At 44.0% G+C, this 25481-nt stretch overlaps 1 protein-coding gene across 3 annotated transcripts in view; it reads right to left on the minus strand.

The window, feature by feature from the left end:
* Nucleotides 1–12049, minus strand: part of RAD50 (DNA repair-recombination protein (RAD50)) — a 217930-nt gene extending 205881 nt beyond the window's left edge. The window contains exon 1 of one of the 3 annotated variants that reach the window (XR_015184709.1): nucleotides 11791–12047. Coding sequence is in view for 2 of the 3 variants with exons in the window: in XM_086485806.1 (XP_086341932.1) it covers nucleotides 11791–11913 (123 nt within the window). In the remaining variant the exon portion in view is untranslated. Of the gene's footprint in view, nucleotides 1–11790 lie in introns of all 3 variants that reach the window. The other 2 variants (XM_086485806.1, XM_086485815.1) reach the window with 2 other exon arrangements.
* Between the last annotated feature and the right edge of the window lie 13432 nt (nucleotides 12050–25481).

A 25481-nucleotide genomic window follows, 5' to 3' on the forward strand; every position in this document is an offset into this window, starting at 1 on the left:
GGATGCAATCTTGGCAGAGATGCATCTGTACATGAGAAATCCAAGTTTAAAACAGAAAAGGGCCATACTTAACTTCAAACATGGGAATCCTAAAGGAAAAAAATCAGCATAATTGCCATGCATAATGGCAAGCTTAGAATCAAAACTAGCCAAATATAATGTGATGAAGGATGGACAACAATGCTCTGCAGCCTTGAATGTAGACCTCTCATGATGTGAAGATCCTCGCATCCTCGGGCGTCGTGAGCGGCCAAGCTAGATGGCTCAATCAAGAAGGATGCCCCAATGAGGGTGTGACTGGGTAACTTGTGGAGGGCCATCCCAAGTAGTCCCTCAGTAAAAAGTAGTGATATGATGGCACACGGTCTGGCAACGAAACGCTTGTTGCTGCTGACCCTCGCCATCGTGCACCTTTCCCCCTGACCTTCCTCGCCCTTGCTCTCCCCCTGCGCCATGGCAGAGCATTTGCCACGAGACGCCTGGTGCGGGGGAAGCAGCCCTACCTGCGGACGCCTCTCTTGGTACAGACGTCGCCCTTTGCAGCAGTTCCTCGCGGGCTGACTAGTTTTGACATCCGCCGCAGTTGGGACTTCTTCGACTACGACTTTACAAGTTTTCTCAGTGACTCTTCTCCTGACCTCGAGGCGGCTTGTTTCGGAGTACATGTTCTCTTTCTAGCAGCCGGAGGGGCAGAGGCCCAAGAGGCAGCAATTGGTTTTTCCTTCCCGTTGTGTGGCAGGGTTGAAACAGAGTGGACTAAACAATGTGGACTATGCAGACAGTGATGGACTCGCTCCATGTTCCGGCTCTCGAGTTCTCTCATCACATGGGAGACTTGGGGGTGACAAACTTGATCTATGGCCGATGGTCAAGGTCTTTGTGACACAACCAGATGTTCTCACCACTCAAGTATTGCAGCAGCAGATTCGGGACTTATGGTCCACGGATGCTTCTTATTGTGGAACCCCTGGAGAGTTTCTTGCTCATTGCATTTCTCAGTCTAGTATTTACTGCCGTGATCAGACTGCTATTATTCATCGTCAGTTGAGAGTACGCGAGTCTGATCTTCACATCCCTCTTGGTTCCACTCAGCGCTTGCTTGAGGAGTGGCCTCAGGATGCTTATCTCGCTGCTAGACAGACAAAGCTACACAGAAGAGATTCGTCGCGTATAGGAGGCTAGGTCTGAGTTCACGCATCATGCTTCAGTGTCTCATTGGATAGCTAAAGCTGATAGAATGAATAAAGACTTCTTCGCGACGCATAAAGAACGCCCTCCTCGCACCACTCTGCGGACTGTGCGATGCTCAGGGGATACTTCATATGCATCCTAATGTTATTCTTGATATGTCTGCAGATTATTTTGAGACAGTGTTCACTGCTGATGTATGCACTCCTGAGGTTTTACTTGCCCGTGAGCAGATCTGACAGTACACTCGACATCGTTGTACAGACACTATGGCAGAGATCTTGTTGGCACCCTTCACACTTACAGAGCTCCATGCTGCTATAGAGAGTCTTGATCCATCCTCCTGTCCAGGAGAGGATGGCCTCACTAGAGCCTTCTTTTTGACAAATTGAGATGTATTGCATATACCACTGCTTCGCGGTTGTCAGGACATCTTTACATCAGAATATATGCATCCAGCTCTTTGTTCAGGTCTCATATCTCTTACTCCGAAGAGGGGTGACACCACTCAGCTCCGACAGTGGAGACCTATTACCCTACTCCCTTCGGTCTATAAGATATTAGCGTTACTGATCAGCCATCGCTTGCGGCCGTTCTTACCTTATGTTATTCATACTTCTCAGACAGGCTTTGTCATGGATCGATGCATCCTGGATAATATCTTCACTTTTTATGAGGCAGTAGAGTGGGCCAGATCATCTTCTGAACCTCTCGCTTTTTTCATCCTTGACTTCGAGAAAGCGTACGATCGTGTTGACTGGAACTTTCTCTAAGGATTTTAGCCAGGATGGGTTTCCCTTTCAAATGGATTTCAGGCATTTTCGCTCTCTTCAGAACTGCCAACAGTGCTATTACTATTGGTGGCCGTTTCAGTCGCAGTTTTGAGCTTTCTCGATCTGTCCGTCAGGGCTGTCCTTTAGCAACATATCTGTATCTGTTTGTGGGAGAGACTATGTCTGACTTTCTTCGTGCTCAGAGTCATGCATTTCGTGGCTTGACCATGCCAGTACCTACAGCTCCAGACCTTATCAATCAAGAGTTTGATGATGACACTATGCTCATGTTGCGCTATTTGCTACCCGCTCTTGACGCCATGCGGGAGGCCCTACAGGTTTTTTGCATTGCCAGTGGTGCACGCATTAACTGGCATAAATCCTATGGGTTATTGGTTGGCAGTGATGACATACCTACTTGGGGGGTAGCTGATGGTTTCACATGGCTACAGCAACCATGTCAGACATGCAGATATCTGGGCTTTCAAGTTGGATTTGATGTTTCCTCACAGCAGCAGTTTGCACCCGTACTACAGTCTATTCGCAGGAAGCTATGCCATTGGTCTTCACGTCATTTGTCGTTGGCTGGCCGTGCATTGGTCGCCAACCAGGTCATTCGGGCTACACTATGGTATACGGCCTCTTGTTGAATGTTACATTCCAGTGTGATGGCTCAGCTCCGCCGACTAGTGAGGAACTTTTATGGAGTGGCACAGATGGGACTATTGATACTCGTGCTCGAGTTCGATGGTCCACGATCATTCGTCCTAGGTCAGAGGGAGGCCTTGGCATTATTGATCCAAAGTTACATAGCCGCGCACTTCTTACCAAGCTTATTGTTCGAGGTCTTTTTCCCGGCCAAGAACCTTGGAAGATGCTTCTTCAGGCCGCTCTTTGCATAGTGACTCCACGACTCGGCACTAGAGACGGTCATACTTGGCATTCAGGGTATCGTTTTCTCTTTACGGATGCCCCCTTGTCCACTTCCACCCTCTCACCCTTTCTCCGATCGCTCCTTCAGATTTGGGTTTCCATGCGACGGGCTATCGTACGCTCACCTCCCTCATGTCGTGAGGAGATTGAGCGCCAACCTCTCATTTGGAATGCTACAGTTCTTGATTCTTCGGTTAATCCACCTCGTCAGCTTGGAGAGAGGACTCACATTGATTGGGCTGCTTGGGACACTGGCCGTGCTGCCTCTATGCAGTTGTTTCATGAGACACGTATGCTGGATGCCAATTTTGTGGCAGAACATTATGACATTGCTCGCGAGGTGACAGACAGACTGCTTGAGATTGATTCTGTCGTTCCTTCACAGTGGGATGCAGTCATGCGAGGCACGGTTCAGATGCCCCCTCATTGTGGCTGGGAAGGCCTCTTTGATCAAAGCACTCTCTTATTAGTTCGTTTGGACACCATGCTGTTCACAGTTGATACTGACAACTCTCAGGGGATTCATGCTAGATTGACATATGCTGCCACTTCTCCACTACTTACCTCCCCCGGCGCTCGATGGGAAGCCATACGAGTAGTTGGCTCACGCGGGAAGCGTCGTTGTGTTGACCCCCGTTTTGCTTCCGCTGATGCTACACTTTGGAGGCTTTGGGTGTGGGAGGGTCGTGCCCTATCTCAGCTTTATTGGGACCCAGGAGAGTGGCATTGGCCTCACTCAGACCCCACAGGTGCACCTGTATCCTTCTTTGAGTACACTGTCAGGATTGGAAGGTTAGCATTGATGAGACAGCAACCACAGCAGCCCACCTGTATGCGTTTCTGGGTACATTCAGGCCTCTCCCATGCCTATCTGCAACAGTTTTGGTCCGCCATCTGGGATTTACATGTGGCTCGTCGTATTTCCTTTTTCATGTGGATGATTGCTCATGCAGGACTACCAGTTGGGACTTGGCTAGCTACTATGGGTCATGACCCGTTATGTACTCACTGTCCTTTGCGACAACTTGAGTCACCTGCCCATTGTCTTTGGTCATGCTCAGCTTCCCATGTAGTGTGGCTTGCAGTTTGCTTTCTACTCCGCAGAACAGGTGTTCAGCGTGGATTTCTCACTTGGGGATCTGTCTCATGGTTGATGCCGATGCCCGGCCCGCATCTCTTCTACGAGGGCTCAGCCACAGATCCAGCCTTCATGCTTACCTTTACTGGTTATCGGCGAGGGACTTTGGCTATGCTACCACACATTGCTTGGCAGGGGGATACTCAGACACGTGACGCAGTTTTTTCAGTCATCACTAGTATTACACTATGGAATATTTGGAGAGCTCGTTGTCTTCACATTCTCAGTGCGGCTCCACAGCTCCTTCAGGATATCCTCATTGCCATTTGGCTGGACATCATTCACACCCTGATTTGGCAGTGGGATTCTTCCTCAGATACATCTCGAGCAGCCGAGGCTCGTCGATTTGCCTTCCTTCGGCGTTGGGCAAGATCCCCACTCTTCTTCACACTGACAGGTGGTCAGATTACTTGGCATTATGCCCCTCCTCAGTGGTTTCTCCTCCACTCCTCACACCGACCACCATGAGATTGTTCTAGTCGAGTAGTCACTATAGTGGCGCTCCTCCTTACATTCAGCTTGTACACCCCACGTGATAGGCTATTTTGGCATTATGCCCCTCCTCAGTGGTTTCTCCTCCACTCCTCACACCGACCACCATGAGATTGTTCTAGTCGAGTAGTCACTATAGTGGCGCTCCTCCTTACATTCAGCTTGTACACCCCACGTGATAGGCTATTTTGGCATTATGCCCCTCCTCAGTGGTTTCTCCTCCACTCCTCATCCACTCCTCACACCGACCACCATGAGATTGTTCTAGTCGAGTAATCACTATAGTGGCGCTCCTCCTTACATTCAGCTTGTACACCCCACGTGATAGGCTATTTTGGCATCCGCTGGGATTATTTTGTACTCAGTAGTATACAGCCCTGACTTTTTCCAAAAAAGATGTAGACACATTGTGGTATACTTCTTTGCAAACGCTCAAAGTGCACCCTGCTATGTACATGTTCATGAGGACTCTTGGACAGAGGATGTAGCTCTACAGACTGCACGCCCCGCTTGGGTATGGGTCAGATAGACACTCTAGACACAGCTATCTCGAGATCTTTAGGATGCAAATCACTCCCCAACCAAGCCTGCCTCAAAGATTGTGAGATTGGCTGCGATGGCAGCATCAGCTTTCTCTCACTGACCCCATGAGAATTGTCGCATAAAATCTACAGGGGCTAGGTGGACCCTAGTTTCTACGTCAGAGGGGTCGACTCAGACAAGAGCTCAAGAGATGCCTTGTGGGTGGAACGATCGATATGCTTATGCTCCATGAGCATCATTTGTGTGAGAGCCATATCAAACCATGTGAACAAATCTTGCGTGGTCGCTATGAGACCTTTTGGTCAGTTGTCCAGCTCAAGGGCTACTCATCTGTATCTACAGTTTGGTGGGTTCATGCACGATTGCCGAGGCAAGAGACTCTTGTACAAGTACCGGATTAGCTAGTTGCTAATCCCCCGCAGGTACAGGTTTGTTCAGAGAGATTTCTCACAAGAAATCTTGCCAAATCAAAGGACAAGTAGCCCTACAGGTGCAGGAGCTTGAGGGCTTGCTATGGTTGCGACCAACACGTAAAACGGAGCCCCAAACAGGAAATTACAACCTGCTGTGTTCAAGGGTGTGGGTACTGGATCATTACTAGAGGGTGTGGACTCACCTAGAGTTAGTTAATGGACTCCCAAAGTGGCTTCAAATGTCACGTGACACATCCAACCCTATGTGTCCGTGGACAAGCTACTTCATAACAACGGTTCCGTCAGTCCAGTCAATCTAGATTAGCAAGTGTACTGGCACTTTCGTGAGTCTTTTCGCAGACCGTGCATGCCCAGGCACTTAGTGTAGATGCATATCCTCTGGTTGCACACATCATGATCATAAGCATTCCCATCAGAATCCATCAGAATCCTTCAGGGGAATTTTCCAGTGTATTTTACCTATTTTCCCTATTTTTGACATTTTTCACTTATTATTTTAAGTGACTTTTGTTGGGAACTGAGTAGGGCAAATTGGATAAGATAATATATAAGCAAACCAAGGCTAGCACTATTTGGCAGAAAAGGGAAGAGAACACAAGCCACAGGCAGCAGGTTCCCCCCCCCCCCCTCTCTCAAGCAGGACGTCCTCCCTTTGGTGGCGATTTCCTCTCAAGCAAGATCTCCCAAGCCTTGGCGTTTTCAGCAGTACCATCGCCATAGCCTCCCCAATGCTAGCGTTTTTCATCAAGACTTCATCGCCATACAACCTCAGCCCTGGTGTTTACAGAAACCGCAAATCGCCCCCTTGTCTAGCGTTTTCAGCATCACCTAGCATCAGCGTTTTCAGCAGTTGGACAGCCTAAAAACCAGCAATTTTCAGCCAGCAAAAATCAGCCCAAATCAGCCCAAATCAGCGTTTTTGGTTCCAGCAGATTTCAGCCATTAGCGTTTTTTGGACAGCAGGAAGGTCGCATCAGATTTCAGCCCATTAGCGTTTTGGGACAGCAGGAAATTTGCATCAGTTCTCAGCCTTAGCGTCGACCTCCACATAGCCTACAGTTCACAGTCATCCACTTGCATCAGATTTCAGCCCATTAGCGTTTTGGGACAGCAGGAAATTTGCATCAGTTCTCAGCTTTAGCGTCGACCTCCACATAGCCTAGGATTCCATCAGTTCACAGTCATCCACTTGTACGAGTTGTGCAATCAATAGTAGACCACTCTTGCCAACGAGAGTGGGGCCTTCAGAGGAGGGTTTTACGTCTTTGGTGTCGTATTCTCTTCTCTCTCTCTCTCTCTCTCTCTCAGTCTCATACACTCAAGCACAGTGTCCATTCACTTTGTTCGTATCCATTGCACTCTCTCATTAAGAACAGAAGGCTCTCCCTTCCATAAGAATAAAAAGGAACCTTGAGCACAGTTCGGAGCACTCATCTTGAGCAAAGTTCAAACATTCACTCCGCTGCACCTTACATAAAGGCCACCTACGAGTTTGCAAGTTGGATGGGCTGATTTGGAGCCTTTGTATGATGTCATCAATGATGCCAGATGAGATGCTTTAGCCAGCTTTATATAATGAGCCTTTGTACACACTTTCAGTTGAATCAATTAATCCAGTTTTTGCCTACACTCTATCTTATCTCCATTGCGTATTCAAGTGTTGTGATAGCTTGTCATTATCATGAATGGCTCTCTAATCTTTCCTCCCTAATCTCTACATGTAGTGTTTGAGTGCATGTTTGAAAGACGAAATGGCTGCAACATTTGGGTCTTGTTCACCTGAGGGGTGATGTGGATAGATTTAGTGAATCAAGACATCCGCTAGAGATCGCTGCGGCTTGGATGTGATTGCAAAATATGTTATAATGATCATGATTCTCATCTAAGATCTCGACAGCGATAGTGATGTAAATGTGATGTGAATGATCAGTGATTGTCGTCTTCGTGCCAGTACTCGATATGTGTCATCTAGTGCGTCGGTACTAAGAGTCAGTGTCTACTGAACTAGTTTTTGTCCTGTCTATTTTGGCAGGCATAATCGAGGGCGATTACAATTCTTTCAAGAGGGAAGTATGTCACAGTGATGACGTGGCATGACCTAAAGGACGGACTCCGAACGGAGAGGAGTCAAATCCCTAGGGAAAGATGCAAAAGAAGTTTTACCAACTTTCAAGTCTTGCCAAGTGGCCTATTTTCAAAAGTTCACTTCTTGCCAACTTAGGGGACCCTGTACAAAGGGGCCTAAGGGACACAATGATAATAAAAATTGCATAAGAGGTTGATAATGTGACAGTTGTACAGATGCTTGCAATTCGCGTTGCTGACGTGGCAGGCCATACAAATTTCTGCAATTTGCGCTGACAGCTCTAGCGCTAGCTTTTGGCGCCAAGATGATTTTAGACTTGAAGCTTTTCAAGTATACTGCTTTTGGGAGGCCCACACCTATAAATTCATTGCCAAGGCCTCAGTCTCAGGCAGATTAGCTTGGAGCCCTGCTGAGAAGAGGACCCTCGGACATTGTACTTTGTGAAGCATTAATAATAAAGAAATACAGAAAGGGGCGCCAATCTTTGGGGCCAGTGTTGTGTCGTCTCTCTCCAGTTTTGTGTAATTCTTTCAATTTTCTCACATATGTTGCGATAGATTCTCGTCTTAAGAATGTTTAAGTCTATCACAATGAGCCTCGTCAAGCAGGTGATTCTTCGTATATTCTACGTATTTCGGGTCCTTGGAGTACTTGATCATTCATTTGGCACAAGTGTCGACCTACAGTTGACTTCAAGACTCCATTTTGTCGAGGTCATCCCTTGAAAACTTGCCACGTCTTCTCCCGATTCCTTGGAAGGAGGCTTGCCCCCGTTTGAATCTCTGTTCGTGCCCTCCATTCCCTCACTAAGATTAGAGTGCTCTCCATCTTCCTGAAGTTGGGTCGTCAGTGGAGCCTCTGTCGGATTCACTGTTAGAACCCATGTGTGCTACAAGGGAAATGTAAGGTGTAGCGGAGGCCCACACCTATAAATTCATTGCCAAGGCCTCAATCTCAGGCAGATTAGCTTGGAGCCCTGCTGAGAAGAGGACCCTCGGACATTGTACTTTGTGAAGCATTAATAATAAAGAAATACAGAAAGGGGCGCCAATCTTTGGGGCCAGTGCTGTGTCGTCTCTCTCCAGTTTTGTGTAATTCTTTCAATTTTCTCACATATGTTGCGATAGATTCTCGTCTTAAGAGTGTTTAAGTCTATCACAATGAGCCTCGTCAAGCAGGTGATTCTTCGTATATTCTACGTATTTCGGGTCCTTGGAGTACTTGATCATTCATTTGGCACAAGTGTCGACCTACAGTTGACTTCAAGACTCCATTTTGTCGAGGTCATCCCTTGAAAACTTGCCACGTCTTCTCCCGATTCCTTGGAAGGAGGCTTGCCCCCGTTTGAATCTCTGTTCGTGCCCTCCATTCCCTCACTAAGATTAGAGTGCTCTCCATCTTCCTGAAGTTGGGTCGTCAGTGGAGCCTCTGTCGGATTCACTGTTAGAACCCATGTGTGCTACAAGGGAAATGTAAGGTGTAGCGGAATGAATGTTAAACTTTGCTCAAGATGAGTGCTCCCAACTGTGCTCAAGGGTTCCTTTTACTTAGGGAAGGGAGAGCCTTCCGTTCTTTAATGAGAGAGTGCAAGTGATCACAAACAAAGTGAATGGACACTATGCGTGAAAGTGCATGAGACTGAGAGATAGAGAGAGAAGAGAATGCGACACCAGAGATGTTGTCAAACCCTCCTCCAAAGGCCTCACTCTTTATGGCGAGAGCGGTCTACTTATGATTGCACAAATCTCTACAATGCTTGGACTTGCCGATGATGTCGACGATGATGAGGACGACGACGAGACGGGTTGAAATCTGAAAACGCAAAGGGCTGAAATCTGCAAATCTTGTATCTGCTGAATTCTGACTCTATGTCGATGACGATTTCCATGTCGACGATGCGACGATGACGCGCTGAAAACGCAGATGCTAAAATCTGTGTTTTCCGGACTGAAACTGCAAACTTCGATGGATCCCACTGTGCAGCGAGGAACTGCTGCGGGAAGGTGAGATCTGCGAGGTTCGGGACTTGATCTGCGATGTCGAAGGGCTGAAAACTGAAAATGCTGGTGCTTCTGCTGATTCCATTGCGGAGAAACTGCAAAACGCTAGGTGCTCTGCTGTCCCAAAAACGCTAGGGCTGAAATTGGTCATGCTGCTGTCGCCGGATGTCCTGCAAATGCAAAATGCTAGGCTGATCTGCTGTGTCGTGTTGACGCCGGGGCTGATCTGCTATGCACAAAACGCCAGGGCTGATCTGATGCAAAAACGCTAGGTCCTCATATGACTAAAAACGCTAGGCTGCTGCGGGTGTTGGTCTTGTTGAGAAGTTGCCTGTTGAGCAAGGTGCTCCTGCTGCCTCTTCTACCAAATAGTGCTAGTCTAGGTTTGCTTATATACAAACTTACTCAATTTGCCCTACCTACTTTCCAACAAAAGTCGCATAACCCTTGGTAAAAGTATAGAGAGACAGTCATTAAAAAAAATGAAACAATCGATTGATATAGTGTCGCTTGTTGGAATTTTAATAATTGTTAAACAATGAGATATTGTTGTGAGCCCCTTGGAAAAGTGACCAAAGGTGAATGCCTGCGAACTATCAGAATTTGCAACGCTTGACTCTCTTAAATACGTGAAACTGAACAAAGTGAGCTGAAATAGAAATGAAGGTGGATAGAGAAGAAAATGGGGGAGCTAAGAGGTTGTAACTTGTTGGGCATGAATTATCAGTGTCTAAGCACCCTTGGTTGGGTATTTCATTAAAATGAGTATCTTACAAGCTTTGGACTCGTTTGTTTATGTACTTTGGATTTTAGATTCTGCCCTTGTTGATTTCAGGAGAGAAGGTGCCCCTTGGCTGCTTTTATATAATATGAGGACTTCAAAAACTCGCCAAAGCCTATGCAGCCCTTCTCCCAAAAGCTGGGATGCATTTTTTGAGTTCGTGCATGAGATGCATAAGCAATTATGCTCACATAAAAAAGAAGGGGGTATACACACATATGTAGATATATATACATGTATATATATGTACATATATATACATGTATATATATTTACATATATAAATATATAAATGTAAATCTTCACCGGGTTCCATCCAGTCCATGGTTTCGACACACTCAGTTAGTACTCTCGTCATTTTTGGTCCATGGCGGACACCATATCAGCACTAAGTGTAAGACGGCTGCTCCCACACCTTTCACTCGGACATACAATTTGGCAGCTGAGGACCTTGCTAGACTCTTACTTGCGAAGCCGCTCGGTGGGGCCTCGTTATACGAGGTCACTGGCTACGAAGATCGGTTCACCACAGATATAGGACAAGGCTAGAGAATTTCAAGTTCTTCTTGTTTTTCTATGTTTTAACCTTTCATTTGCAGAGAGAGATCTGGGAAAGTCTCTCCATGCTGATAACAAGCTGCTCAAACAAGTGACCAAGGATGGTCCAGCATAGACTTGACATACCTCAGTGGATAGACCCAAGGTACACACAATTGCTACTGCTATTGCACAGGAGACCACTGTCTCGGCCTCAACATGGGCTACCCTAGCCTCTTGTGAAAGCAAGGCTCTCGTGGAACTTCTCTTGGCAAGAGGATAAATGTGGAGGGAAAATTTGTGTCTCATCTTGCCACCCCACCACGATTTCAATATTGTCCCACCGAATGCAGATATTTCTACAACCTCTAGAAGACTTATAGACCTCCTCCTATGAAATGAATTTTTGTTAAAGATTGTACTATACAACCAGGATTTTGTGGGTTTTTGTTGAAGATTGTACTATACGACCAGTATTTTGTGATCCCTCACCAATCAAATAATTCCCCAAGAGAAACCATTCAATAAGGAGGATTTGTGGCCCTTGCCAACCAGAGTTTAATATTTGAAAAATGGAATCCATCCACCCACCTGTGTTCGAAAGACAATGTTTAGGGCTCCTGATAAAATGTAGTTTCCCTACCAACTTAGATGTCGGCTAATGCTCTCTTTGCATGGAGCATAGTGACAGTACCGGCCAGTGGCCACCATCCACAGCGCGCAAATTAATACCCAGCTCTTGATGCTGATTAGCTATACTGTTTACCAATTTCAAAATACAATTTTCTTTATTGTCTCACTTGGCCAAATAATCTCTCTCTCTCTCTCTCTCTCTCTCTCTCTCTCTCTCAATCAAACACACACACACACAACAGTTGGGCTTACAGTTTTCCCAGCACCGTTCGGACCCACAATAAGAGTTAGGGGTTTATAGAAGGTGATAACGTGCGTGTTATCTGGGCTGAAGCTGCGGATGCCCTTGATGAGCATCTTGTCGACGGTACTCATGTTTGCCTGCTCCTACTTGCGTTCGCCGGCTCTAATCAGCGTCACACTCACTCGTCTCCAGCAAATTTATAATTTTGAGAGCGAAACAGGAGGCCGCCATTTTTTAGAGAGAGAGAGAGAGGACTTGTTTGGAGTTCGTGACAAAATATTAAGAGCTGCATCCCACAGGGGCGCATGGAGTGCATGATTTGTTTTGTGTACGGGAAACTTAGAGCGCTTGGGTTTTGCACTCGAAGCATTGCAAAATCTTGCAACTTTCACTAGTTTTGTAGTGCATGGAAGGGGATATGGCTGACTGCTTGTGAGGACACCGCCAACTATCGATAATCCTTAATTATGCGAGCACTAGTTGCCTTATTTGCAACACACATTGATCACCCTTACATACAGCAACCATTCAGCTAGAGACATTACGTTGTACACGCATGATTGCTTCTTTTCATAGGACTGCCATTGTGGTTTCTTGGAGCGCATCAGTCCCCATGCTTTGAAATCACTCTACCCACAGCGCGGGACTCAGCTCTAAGAAAGACGATGCCTCAACACTATGGGCGGGTTCAGACGAGCCCACTGGCAGCGCAAACTCTTAGGTCTACCTCCCTCTACATTGTTCACACAGCTCGATGGAACTATGTGATAAAGCAAAAGTGCAGGAGATCTTGCAACCAATGGAATTATCCAAGTGGTATCACGTCAAGCTGAGCACGCAAATGAGGGAGTTCAACCCTACTTGCCAACGTTTTGTGATGCAAAAGTGCATGACAATGCAACTCTTTTGGGGGGCTCGCCCAAGTGAAGGTGGGTCTGAAAATGCGTTGCGCCTGGTTTGCCCAATTTGCATGCGCCAACACAGATGCTCGCCCCTGCCTCTCTCTCTATCGTCACCTCGTCTAAACCCAGCCTATCTCTTAAAGGAGAAGTGGGAGGAGTGACCATGGATCGATGCAAGCAAACTCAACTGCAAGCAGGCTTGACCCCACGGATGGGTATGAGTTTACTTTTGTCTACATTTAGAGATACTTAATTGAAAAATAGTAATCTTGGGGGAAATGAAGAAAATCTGGTCATTTTTTGATGTGAAAATTGCATCAAATTTGGCATGAAAAAATTGAGTATTTGAGGCTTCTTGACGCATTAGAGAGTCAATCAAGGCCAAGTAATGGTACAATTTGTAGCAAATCACAAAAGGACACATAAGCAAGGTTCCAAGCATATTCAAATTCTTGTCTCTCAAGTGGGCGTTTTAAGAGCATATTTTCTAAATGAAACTATCGTGCCATGATTGGCTATTCCCCTCAATCTTACCCTATGTTGCTTACGATATTTAGTACAGCTCGTATGGGTTTGCAATCCATGCTGACAAAATCTCCTTATCTTTACTACACAATTGGATGTGGAAGTCTCTTTTTGACCGGCTCCTCGTAATTGCAACATCATTCTTACTTAGTATAAATTGATTGATTGGTAGTTCCCGCGGAGCTTTGTCAATTTTTCATTCATACACTTTTGTTTACAGAAAAGCAATTTTGTCACAATATAACACTAAATATGTGGTCAGCAATGGGCTTTACTCTTTTCTCTTTCTTTTTTAGATCCAAAGAAATGTGAAAATATAAGGGAGAAGAGAGAGGGAGGAGATGAACAATACATATACGAGAGAGACAATGGTATACTAAAATGGAAAGCTTTATTAATCAGAGGAGTATAATGAGATACAATCTGAGTACTTAAAGTACACAAATAGGTACTCTAAGGTGCTTGTTATTGTCTGCAAAACGTACTCAGGAGTACCTTGACAAGTTTTGTAAAGTACCTATGAAGTACAGTACAGGTACTTCAGAGAGACTCAATGGATGATCCCCAAACCCAAGTTAGAGGCTCAAGTCCCAAGTACAATGAGTTTTTTTCCCCCGGCTAGCAACACTCTATACAAGATGATCTAATGCCTCACAATGTCTCTGATGTCTCTCTCTCTCTCTCTCTATTTCTCTCTTTAGAACTGGTGTCCTAGCACATCTTTATATAGTTGTAGCTCTCAGGTCCGAGCATAGGTCGTGGATTCCTTTGGTAGGTAGATGCTTCACAATGTGGGGAGCATTCCTTCGTTACACTTCATGAGGAGATCATGGTTTCATCTCTTGGTCGATAGCTCCCAAGTTGGTGTGTTAGCTCTTATGTGCAGTCTGCAGCTCTATAGGCATCCAACTTGGCGCCTTACTAGAAATGGTAGAAGTGGAATTAGGCTAAACCCTCTGAGCAGGTTGTAGTCCATATCGATTAGAACAATTTCTTTTTGTATTTCTCCATGAGATCACTGTTGTAGGTGGTAGATATCACCCCTACAAATCTGTTTGCAGACCTCTTGAAATCACTCCTACCTTTTAGGTACTTTTCATTTGTCTTCTAGGTGGTTGTTGTAGAGTCCTCCAACGTGTATAGCTAATGATGTAGAGGTTCATGACCATCCAAAATTATGTCAAAGAACCATGCTAAGGTACCATGCCATCATTCTACCATGTCAACATTATTGAGCCTTTGTTTTTACTTTAGTGAAAAGGATGCGCTAGACTTGAAACTTTAACACCTTCCCTCAAGTCCATAAGCATCTCTAATGAGAAAGCTAAAAAACCTAAAACCAAACATGAATTGAAAAAACCAAATCTCTAATGCTGAAATTGAATACTTTCTAAACAAGCCTTCCCTTATTCATGAACCTTCCCTTGTCCATGAACCTTGCATGAGGAGCCTTTTCTTACTATTCAACTCTTTCCCTTAAGGGAAGCTCCATCATGCCAAGTGTTGATCTATGCTTGAAAGTAGAGAGATCCTTCATCTTTTCTGCAACCTTGGCTTCTCCATAAGCCAATTCACTGCATCCTTGTGTATTCAGATGATCACTTGCATACAAAATTTCGTATTGCCATTGCCTTCTACCACACTTGTCGTTGTATGTAGTAGTCTCAATGTGCTCCATAGTAGAGCTAAGAAGATCAAAATCACATTGCTCAAAGGTTGGTTTGGGAATCCATTCCATCTTTGTGGATCTCCTTGCTTGGTGGTATGCATCCATCATCATAGCATGCTTGCTTCCTTTGGACTTGACATATTTCTTCCTTCTTCCATGCCAAGCTCTTGAGGCCTGCTTGACTCTATGGAGAATCTTTCCTTGCTTGCATATGAAATGCTTTGGACTTGTAATCAAGCATCCTTCAACTTTCTTTCCAAATGCCTTGTAGTTGCAACAACACTCCTTTGTAGCTGCTTCACTTCTTCGTCGGGCTACCTATTGAGGAGGGTATAGTGGACCTCTTTTGGCCACACTTTATGAGTTGAAAGAGGGGCTCATCTTCCCTCATCTCTGGCTGAAAGTGTTGAAATAAATCCATGCAGTTTGAAGAGCTTTCCATACTTCTTCCCTCTAGCTATCACCTTGTAGTGATTCCTTGGGTCTTTGATAAGGCATCTTTGGCCTTCAAACTCCACTTTGATACCTTTCTATGTCATAGCTCCAACTTACAGTAGGTTCTTGGTAAGGGATGGTACCAAGAGAACATTTCCAAGGGTCTTCTTCATTCATGTTCCCAATTTAATGGGTATGTCTCCTTTCCCTGCAATAGTATTAGGAGTATTATCTGTTGTGTATATTGTTCCATTATGAGTAGCATTTAAGTTAGAAAAGTAATCAGCATGTGAGGTCATGTGGGAGCTTGCCCACTATCAATCCATCATGGTTCTTCTTCACTATGACCTGCCAGCTCTTCCAAACATAGCAATGATGTATCCTCAAGGAAGCAATGTGAGCTTCCTTCTCCATCCATGTAGTTGGTTGATTTTTCGTTCCAATCAACTTGGTTGCTCATGTAATCCTTAGCAAGATGCCCATACCTGAGCATTTGAAGCATTGTATGGAATGGTAGTTACCTCTACCTCTTCCTCTCACTCTACCTCTAAATGAATGGCTTCCTCTAACTTATGCAAGTGGGTTACCTCCATAAGGTGGTTGATCTTGGTTGTTGTTTTTGTTGTTGTTGGTCTGATGTCGTACTCTTTCTCTTTGTGTGGTGGATCTTCCTCTTCCTCTTTTTGTATCATTGGTGCTTGGAGATGCTGCTCTTCCTCCATCATGAATCCATGAATGATGATTGTGGAGAGTATATTGTCCAATATTTTGTCTCCAACAACTACTAGTTGTTGATGTAGATCCTTCACCCTCTTGATGAAGTTTGCAGTGTCCTCTCCTTGATTCCTCTTGGTGTTTGTAAGTTGAACTCTCAAATCTGCTTTCCTTTGGGGTTCTCTTGAACTCATAGATGTTCTTCAATGTGTCCCAAGCCTTCTTGGGAGTCTTCACATCCATTAGATGGTTGAGAATGTCATCTTTGACACTCAACTTCATCGTGTGGACAACATTAAACATATACTTATTGTCCACCATTTCTCCATCTCCTCTTGAGTATGATCTTTTGCAACTGGTCTCTTCGTAGAAACCATCTCCTAGCATTCTTGGAAGAAGAGTAGGGACTCCATCTTCACCTTCCAATTTGCATAGTTGTTGCCATTGAGATTTTCAACTCCCTCCAAGTGTAAATTGTGTAGACTTGGTGACATCTTCAACTTCTGACAAAGTGATGGTACAAAGGGGGATTTTACACTCACTCAAACTCTCTACATAGGCATTTGAACCTGCTCTGGTACCATGTGAGAATATAAGGGAGGCAGAGAGAGTGAGGAGACGAACACAACACATATACGAGAGAGACAATGATATATTAATATGGAAATCTTTATTAATTAAAGGACTATAATAAGATACAATCTGAGTACTTAAAGTACACAAACACGTACTTTAAGGTACTTGTTATTGTCTACAGACGGTACTCTGGAGTACCTTGACAAGTATTATAACGTACCTATGAAGTATAATACGGGGAGGTGACGTACAACATAGAAAGTGTGACTAGTAGTATCTCTTCTCCGAAAAGCGAATCAACAACAAAGAGAGATGTTCAAACTCCTTGGGAACCAATCATTGATCAAGTGGTGGAGGGAGTGATTAGAATAATAAATCAAGTCTACATACAAAACCCCAATGTATGACAACCTCAATTGAGGAGATGTAATACTTGTGGAGGGGACCATCCCCCTCCATGGTGTAGCACTTAGCCAAAGACACAATGTGTGCTAGGGCAACAAACACCTCTTCTGAATGATGGTAGAGTAGTAGTCAACTACACTCAGCCAACACATCTACCACAACATGTGAAAAATCAATACTCCATGGATGCAAATACACTCATGTTCATAGCCAATCAGCAGTATGATTCGAGAACATTCTCATCAGACCAGCTATGAAACATGAAGGTTCACGCTATGAATGTGGAGGTGACCATTGGGCACGAGGTTGTCCAAGCAAGGGTCAACGAATAGAATTGTTTGTATTCTGTGATGGTTGTGGGAGAGACCATCTACTCCAACACTGTTCTAAGAATCCAAACTACAAAAGGGAAAGCAACAATGAATGTTGTAGGCGTAATGCCTTCTTCAAGTGGATCTGAGAGGTAGAACCCACAATTCCTTTAAAGGTGATGACTCGAGCTCAAGCTCAAGAAGTTGCCAAAGACAAACCAGTAAAGGAAGCCACATTGCCTGTTCAAACAAAAATTGAGAACATATCAGTGAGAACAGGAAGAAAATCGTGGAAAGCCAAAAGGGACAAAATGACAACAAAGAGTCTACAAGAGAAAGTTTCTTTGGAAACTAAATTGAATCGAACAAGAGGACAGCTTAGACAAGAGCAAGAAAGCAAGAAAAACGCAAAGGGACCTAAAGAGTCAAAGATTGACTAAGGTGGTTCAGTCTTGGTGGACAAAATTTTTGAGCCTTTAGATGCAATTTTGAAGGCCTATGAAGCTAGGCTATAACCCAATCTAACCCAAGGGCATAGATGGCTGACGTATCCTCATCCAGGGTATGAAAAAGAGAGGTTGCAAATGTGCAAGGGGCTCATCCAGGTGACCCAAGCTCTTGTGGAACCACATGTTCCAGATGCTCCAAAAATAGAGGTGCTAATCCGCAAAAAATTCCAGGAAATGGAAAGCCATGGTATTGTAAACAGAGACCAAGAAGAGCCAGGAGTTGAGGCACCTTTAGATACAAGGGAAGTATACCACAAATGGGGTGGGCTCACAAGCAGTGATGCCTATTCCAGAGGTAGAGGAACCGTGGCCACAACCCTTATGGGAATCAATTAGAAACCAAAAAGATGGTAGTGCTACTTTATAGTCAGCACCTATCCCTCAGACAAACATGGATCACAATTTTTTCCCAGGGGATATAAGATCTTTATATGGGGATGCCAAGTCTGTCGCATCTGAAGAGAATAAACCACGCTCTCTACAGACTTTGTTATCTTTTATAGGAGAACTTGAAACAAAATCTGAGGTTAGAACGGTACCTTCTCAGTGGAAAGCCACACCAAAAATGATGGATACCAAGACATTGCACGGATTGATGTTTTCTTCTATACAATGCACACTTTCTCTCTCAGAGTTGCTAAAATAAACCGCATCTATGGGGCCAAATGGGAAAACACTTGGAGAAGATGGGGTTGAAAATCCCTTCACATGACCAACTTGCATATGAAAACATGGATGACACCGCGCCTAAGAAACCACAAGAAAAACCAGTACCAATGAATAAGGTGGGTGATTATTGCGAAGGCGAGGAAGGAAACACCACCTTACCACTTGAGTACAAAGGAGTAAAGACGGTTGTGATATTAGATAGTGGGGCAAGAATTGCCATTGCAATCAAGGGGATGTATGAAAAATGGGAAAAGCATGCTCTTAGGAAAACTCGAATGAAACTGCAATTAGAAGATGGATACATAGAGAGACCAATAGGATTGTTCGAACAAATCATTATATCCTCGTGTGCAATTGAGTATGACCACATCTTTGCCATATTGAATTTTGACCAGAGCAGCAACTTTGATATCATATTGGGCAGACCATTCATGCGTCAACTCAAAATGGTACAACATTGGGGCTATGACTATATCTACTTGAGACACAAAGAGGTCACTACAAAATCAGTGTCAAAGATCATAGTTATAGAGATGTAGAGCAAACCCCGGGGGAAGAATTACACTCGACAACTAAACTGAAAAACGAGGTACCTGCTTGATTGCAAAGCAAAGCGCATATTTGGATGTGCGGAGCATCAGGGAGTCTTAGAAAGGAAGATTGTATCCTAGAGCGTTCAGTAGTAGAAGATGAATCTTACATTAGGGAACCATTTCCAGAGGATTTGTTTGAGCCCTTTGGATGGGATCAAATACTGGTGACTCTTGATGTATGCGTAAATGAGGCAACCAACACCAAATTTTGCGATGAAGATGGCTATGATATAACTCCCTTGTTTATGATAAAGGTGTTGAAGGAAGCTAACGAGGTTTATGAGTGTGAAAGCAGAAAATATCAAACAGATGGCTATGTCATTGAGCATGAGACAGAAGTGAAAACAAAGGAAGCAGAGCAACCACGAGAATATGTCATCATTGACATACGTGAAGAATTGACAAAAGCTGCTTCAAAGAAGCCAATTCCAGAAACAACGCAATTGTCAAATGTTCAACAAACACAAGATCAAGATAAGAATAGGGATAAGGAAGAAGATCAATTATCTCCTACAACAATCAAATTCAACATATGCGGAGAAACAAGACTCAAAACCACATGTTCAGTTGTGATAGATCCAAAAGTGACAAAGAATCTAATGACTTATGGAATGTGGATCATGATGGGAAAGCGATCAATCAAAGAGCTAGCGGAGATAGTGAACACAAGTTTAAAAATGCCATTTCCTAGCTCTAGAGTGGCCGAGGCCGTACTCAAGTTGAGTACCGGGGAGTATAAGGATACTTTCCACATAATTGACTCCCATCATATCAAAGAGAGTCTGATCCTGACAGAAAGTTGGAGGAACATCTTCTTCAACAACAAACAAAAGCTTCAACAAAAGCATCATCCAAAGCCCCAAAAGAACCTTAAGTCAATGCAAAAAAGGAGCAACCAAGCATAGTAGAAAAAGGTAAAGCTAAGGTAAACTTTGAACCTCGCAAGACAACTTTACCTTCAACGAGCTTCCATCAAACTTCTCGTGTAACCTCTACATCAAGAGCCAAACCATCAACAATGCAATGGAGACCAAAGCAAAAAGTCTATCAACCAAAGTTTCCATCACAAAAAAGCATCCAGAAGAAGCTAAAGAATGTCAACCAAGTGTTTGTATCCAAAGAGCACATCAAAGTCAACGACCCAGGTTGGATACGTGAAGCACAAGTTGAACCTCAACAGCAAAATGTGACAAGGTGGGTAGCATCAAATGAGTCAATCACTGCTCAAGGATACTTCCAAGGAAGCACCAGTGTTTGGGGGACCAAAAAGCCTAAAGTAATAGCCTGGACCTACCAACCTCAATCAACGAGTTCTACAAAGAACAAGACGTGCTATCAACACAAGACAAACAACTCAAGCAGGAGAAAGAACAACCACAATAGGCAAAAGAAAAGATCAAAGAAATAAGCAATGCAGCAAGTTTGGGTACCAACGTCATATGTTAGTCAAGTTACCCAAGAAAAATAGATAAAGCAAGGGGTGATTCCAGTCAAGCTACTCGAAGCACAAGGATTCTATGAAGGTAACACACAAATATAGTTACCAAAAATTGTAGCTCAACCTGGAAAAATGAAGGTCAATCAGGAAACACAAGGCTCCACCCAAAGGCACACAATCAATTGGAAGAGCCAACAGCCACTTACAACCGAGGGTGTTGTAATCTATAGATGGATACCTCACCATCAACTACAAAATTAGGGCTTCCACAACAGAAACAATCAGTTATGGCTACGAAAGCCTAGTGTCCATCAAGTTATAGAAGAGGGGGTGGGGAGGGGAAGGGGGGAGATCCATAGCTGAGAGGTCTCCACTGATCATTTGTGTCATCAATTCTTGCTTCTTTGACAATTCAAGCTTGGTTTGCATCAGCCCTTCAATCACTTCATAAGGCCCTTCATTTTCCTCTTCAATCTCATTTGCAAATGCAACTAAACCAGACTCCTGGATTTCTTTGTCCATCAAAATAAACACAACATCAACATCCTCATCACTGCTGGTAGTATTATCATTGTCCTCATCAGTCACTGTGGAATAGTCTTCATCACTAGACTCATCATCATCTTCATAAATCTCTTCCAATACTTTCCTTGTGTCCATATTATATAGACGCGTCGTCAATGCTAATCGTACCACGTCGTCAATCTTGAACAGCTCCCACTGCACGTAACCATGGTCTGCCCAGTATAATAGAATATTCTCTCAACCCCGCTGGCATCACATGAAAATCAACCACCGCCTTTGTATCATACGTCTCCACTTCTAAGCTCTTTACGACACCCAAACATTTTACTTTTTGATGGTTTGCCAATCTGATCCGAAAGCCTGATACCCCAGTCACTGTAAGACCCATCTTCTCAACGCATGAGTGTGTTATGCCACATATTTGGGCTCCGCCATCAACATAACCTTGTCCCAAATTTTTTCTTTTGTGCCACACATCTACTATTGGGCAAATATCTGGTACATCATCCACCGCCAACACCTTCACTGAACCTCTCTTTGGTTCTTTCTCCATTGGGTTAACCATCCTCTTCCACTGTCGCTGTAGCTTAGGCACCATCTCTATAAGATGCCCAAAAGTAACATCTGCTTTCCTACTTGTCAAATCCTCCTTCAAGTCATAACTTAATTGCCCATCCGCTAGTGGAAAATCTGAAACATGTAATTTGCGACGAGCCCTTCTTTTCCTCTTGGCCTTGACATCCTCGCCTTCATGGCTCTTTCCCTTCTTCTTGCTAGGACCTGGGGCACTTCTTCCTTCCTTATCCTGTGTGGTCTTCTTCCCAATAGGCATCACTAATGTATCCTCCAGCTTTGCTACCTTCTCCAAAGTGACCACACTTATCACTTTTGTCTTTCCCTTTTCCTCTTGGTTAATCCATTGGTTCATTCTTCTCCCTTGATTTCAATGCCATAATCATTTGACCTAGTTAGCACTTATCTTGGCAATGGATACATGTTTCCCCCCATCCTTGGTGGCTTATCACATTGCGGGCTGATGTGGCCCAACTCTCCGCAATTATAATTCGTGGGCGTCTTCCTCCAGACTCTACCATTGCTTTGTCCAACACCATTCGTGGGTCTTTCTTCACCTCCTGGCTGATTTGCAAACCTCACCCAACCTTGATTATATCCCACATTACCTAGCATATTTAGGTTGAGATTCTTCATTAAATCTACCACTTGCCTCATGTCTTGCCTTAGCCCATCATCTTGCACTGTTGTAGTGACCACTGCTGGCATAACCTGAGGAGTAGCAAAAACCACCGGTTCATGATGAACCCCTGGCATGCGACCTTGCAAAGAATCCATAGGCTGAAACTCATACCTCCTGGGCAAAGACTCTACTCCTAGCTGGCTCATTCTTCTCAGCTTCCACTCTTTGTTCCTCGCTACATCTAGTGCATCTTCATATGTCCTAGGCTTCTTTAGCTCCACTGTCCAACGTATATTCTCCCAAAGACCAGCTAAGAACCTGTCCTTCTTCATCATGTCAGGTGGAGGTACTTGTGGTGCTAAGGCCTTGCACATCCGCTCCCATGCCATTGAAAACTTACGTATGTACGCATCTACTATCTCACCTTTCCTTTGCACCAAACCCTGTACTTCTTGCCACACTTTGTCAGGATCTTCTGTCTTCACAAACTCCACTTCCAATCCATGCCGTAGATTATCCCAACTTAATCTTTCTTGTCAAGTGACTGATGTAGCCTTTGCTTTATCTCGCATGAGAAGCGGTTGTCAAGAGGTGTGGGTTCTTTGTGATTGAGTTTCCACTAGCGATTTTGGAACCCATTTTGTTTTTGGTGCTTGTGTGACTGTCTTTGGCATCTTATTTTCATGTGGTTTATAGTCATGGATTCCATGAATGGCTCATAGCCATGGATTCCAATATATCATGAGCCCTTGATTTGGTGCATATTTGCCTCACATCATAGTCATTTTGGCAGTCCATGGGATAATCGGAAGCTTGATTTGCAATCTTAGCAAACCCAACCACAAGCTTTAAAGGTTTTGGATACCTCTTCATGCTATAGTATATCTTGTAAAACCCAAAAGTGAAAAGAAAATACAGGCCTGTGTCGACTTGTCCAATGATCAATTAAATATCTCTTGGAGAGATTTGGCCCTTGACCCCTTCTTGCAAGGGAAAAAATTCCTGATGGCTATTCCCCTCCTTAAGAAACATCAAAATCATGTGTTTTGATTTTTTTCCCAATCTGAGATCTATCACCCTTCTTCATATACTTGCATTGAGCCTTGTTACATGGTAATGATGAACAACTTAGATTGCCCAATGCTGAGAACATATACCTCAATACATTGAGCTATCATGCTTTGCCTAATGCCAAAACCTTGCTTTACATAAGCAACCTTTGCATTTCGTGCTTATATTGTGGAGAGTTCATCTTGGAAAAGCCTAAATTGTTATAGATGTTGCTCTAACATTGTAATCCAAGCATGAAACCACTCTTTGCTCATACAACTTTGACTTGAGCACTTTGGATTTTCCAATAACTCACTCTTTCCTAAAAGTCCCAAGCTTGAGCCATTCGTGAAGTCAATTCTGACGCTGAGCTACCTTGCTAAAACAAGTAGAAACTATTGCGAGTGAATATCCATTCCTTGTATCAGAAAGCTTTGGAAAATACAAAGTCTAGACTAAATTATCATCGTGATTGTCGTCAAGCATGCTTTACTTGATGGCCATGGCCTTTTCAAACTCCAAAATTGCCTTGCAAATCATGAAGGTTCGTGGAGTTTGCATTGGATCTAAAAAGAGCATACACATTTCTACAATTTTTGCGATTTCTTCGTATTGGCGGTTTCCAAAAAAATTTCCTTGCTAAGCTCGGTGCCAAATACTATGAAGTGGGAGGCCCTTGGTGTGCTTGAGGAACCCTATGGTGGTGCTAGAGGATTTGTGAGGGACTAGCCCCTTGGCCATTCCAAATACCCAAAGCCCTAGCAAATAATGTCCAAGGTGTGAAAGAACACTCGCCACCAACGAGCATGGTGGTAGCTTACTCTGTGAGCAAGAGAAAGAGAAAGACAAATTGCCTTGCTTTTCTTGCAATGCTGTAGTGACAAAATTTTATCCCCAAAGCAGTGAAAATCCATCAAGCATAACTTGGTGCATGATGGCACTTTTGATCGATGCTGCTTGTGTGCGCTAGGAGGCCTACACACACTACGGGTCATCCACCTCGGAGAAAAAAAAAATCCATGCAAGGGGCCCTACCCACGATGCTAGCCATCAATCTCAAAGAAGGAAATCAACCCCTATGTCTGTCGTTCCCCCTCATCTCCTTCCTCCTTCCTGAGAGAGAGAGAGACAGAGAGACCTAAGCTATGATATCAGTGAAAGGCCAATGGTGACTAAAACATTCGCTTCTCCTCTCAATCTCTCTCTATATAGCCCTTGCCCATGGGACCCATGAACTACATGCTTAGCTTGGGGCCATGCCCCAGAAGTCAATACCATTGATTCCATCATTGTAAGTAGAAACTGTGCCATTCTGCACAAAACTTGCAATGGACCAAAAATAGATTATATTTATCACAACATGTGACCATAATATGCATACATACAACACTTCTCACTACTATACAATACGTTTGAAAACTGTAGCACTAGCCAAGCTTCCTACTACACCAAAATGAGCGATTTGTAGACACTCCAACCTATGTCTTTCCATGCCAACACACTTTAACTCTGGAACAGAGGTTGAAACGTGTCCAAACCTAGATTCTGGTTACAAAATTTCGAGTTGCACGACCTTTCATTGAACTCGTTGAAATCAAAGATCGTTGTCGACGCCTCTTGAAAAACCCAGGGATAAGTGTAGTACCACACACGAAGGAGGAGAATGGAGAAACCCTTACCCTCAATTGTTTCTTTTGTTGTTGTTGCTTGCTGCTTACAAGTCCTTAGCCACAACTAGGCTCTGATACCATGTAAAGAGGAAGAGAAGGAGAGAGCTTGAGCTCTTGCTAGCGCGCGTGCACGCACGCACACACACACACACACACACACACACACACACAACCAAGAGAGCACACATTGGAGATGGAAGCACAAAGCTTCTTCTTCTTTGTCATTACACTTAAAGAATGATAAAGTCTACAAAACATAACCAAAAAATACAACATAATAAGAACTATATGTAAAACAATTAATATGAAACCACTAATGAGTGAGCTCGCAAGATAAGAGGCCATCACTCTTAGTAGATAGATCATGTCGATGAAGTCTAATTGTAATACCACTGGTGATGATCCTTGTGTCCACTACTGCATGCTAATGATAATATAGAGGAGAAGTCATTGATACATACCATGGTTGAGTTTGATATTTCAACCCCTGCCCCCCTAAAAAACCAAGTGAAA

Source organism: Adiantum capillus-veneris, chromosome 2, assembly GCF_014529385.1.
Source record: "Adiantum capillus-veneris isolate H3 chromosome 2, ASM1452938v2, whole genome shotgun sequence".
In the NCBI taxonomy this organism is placed as follows: Eukaryota; Viridiplantae; Streptophyta; class Polypodiopsida; order Polypodiales; family Pteridaceae; genus Adiantum; species Adiantum capillus-veneris.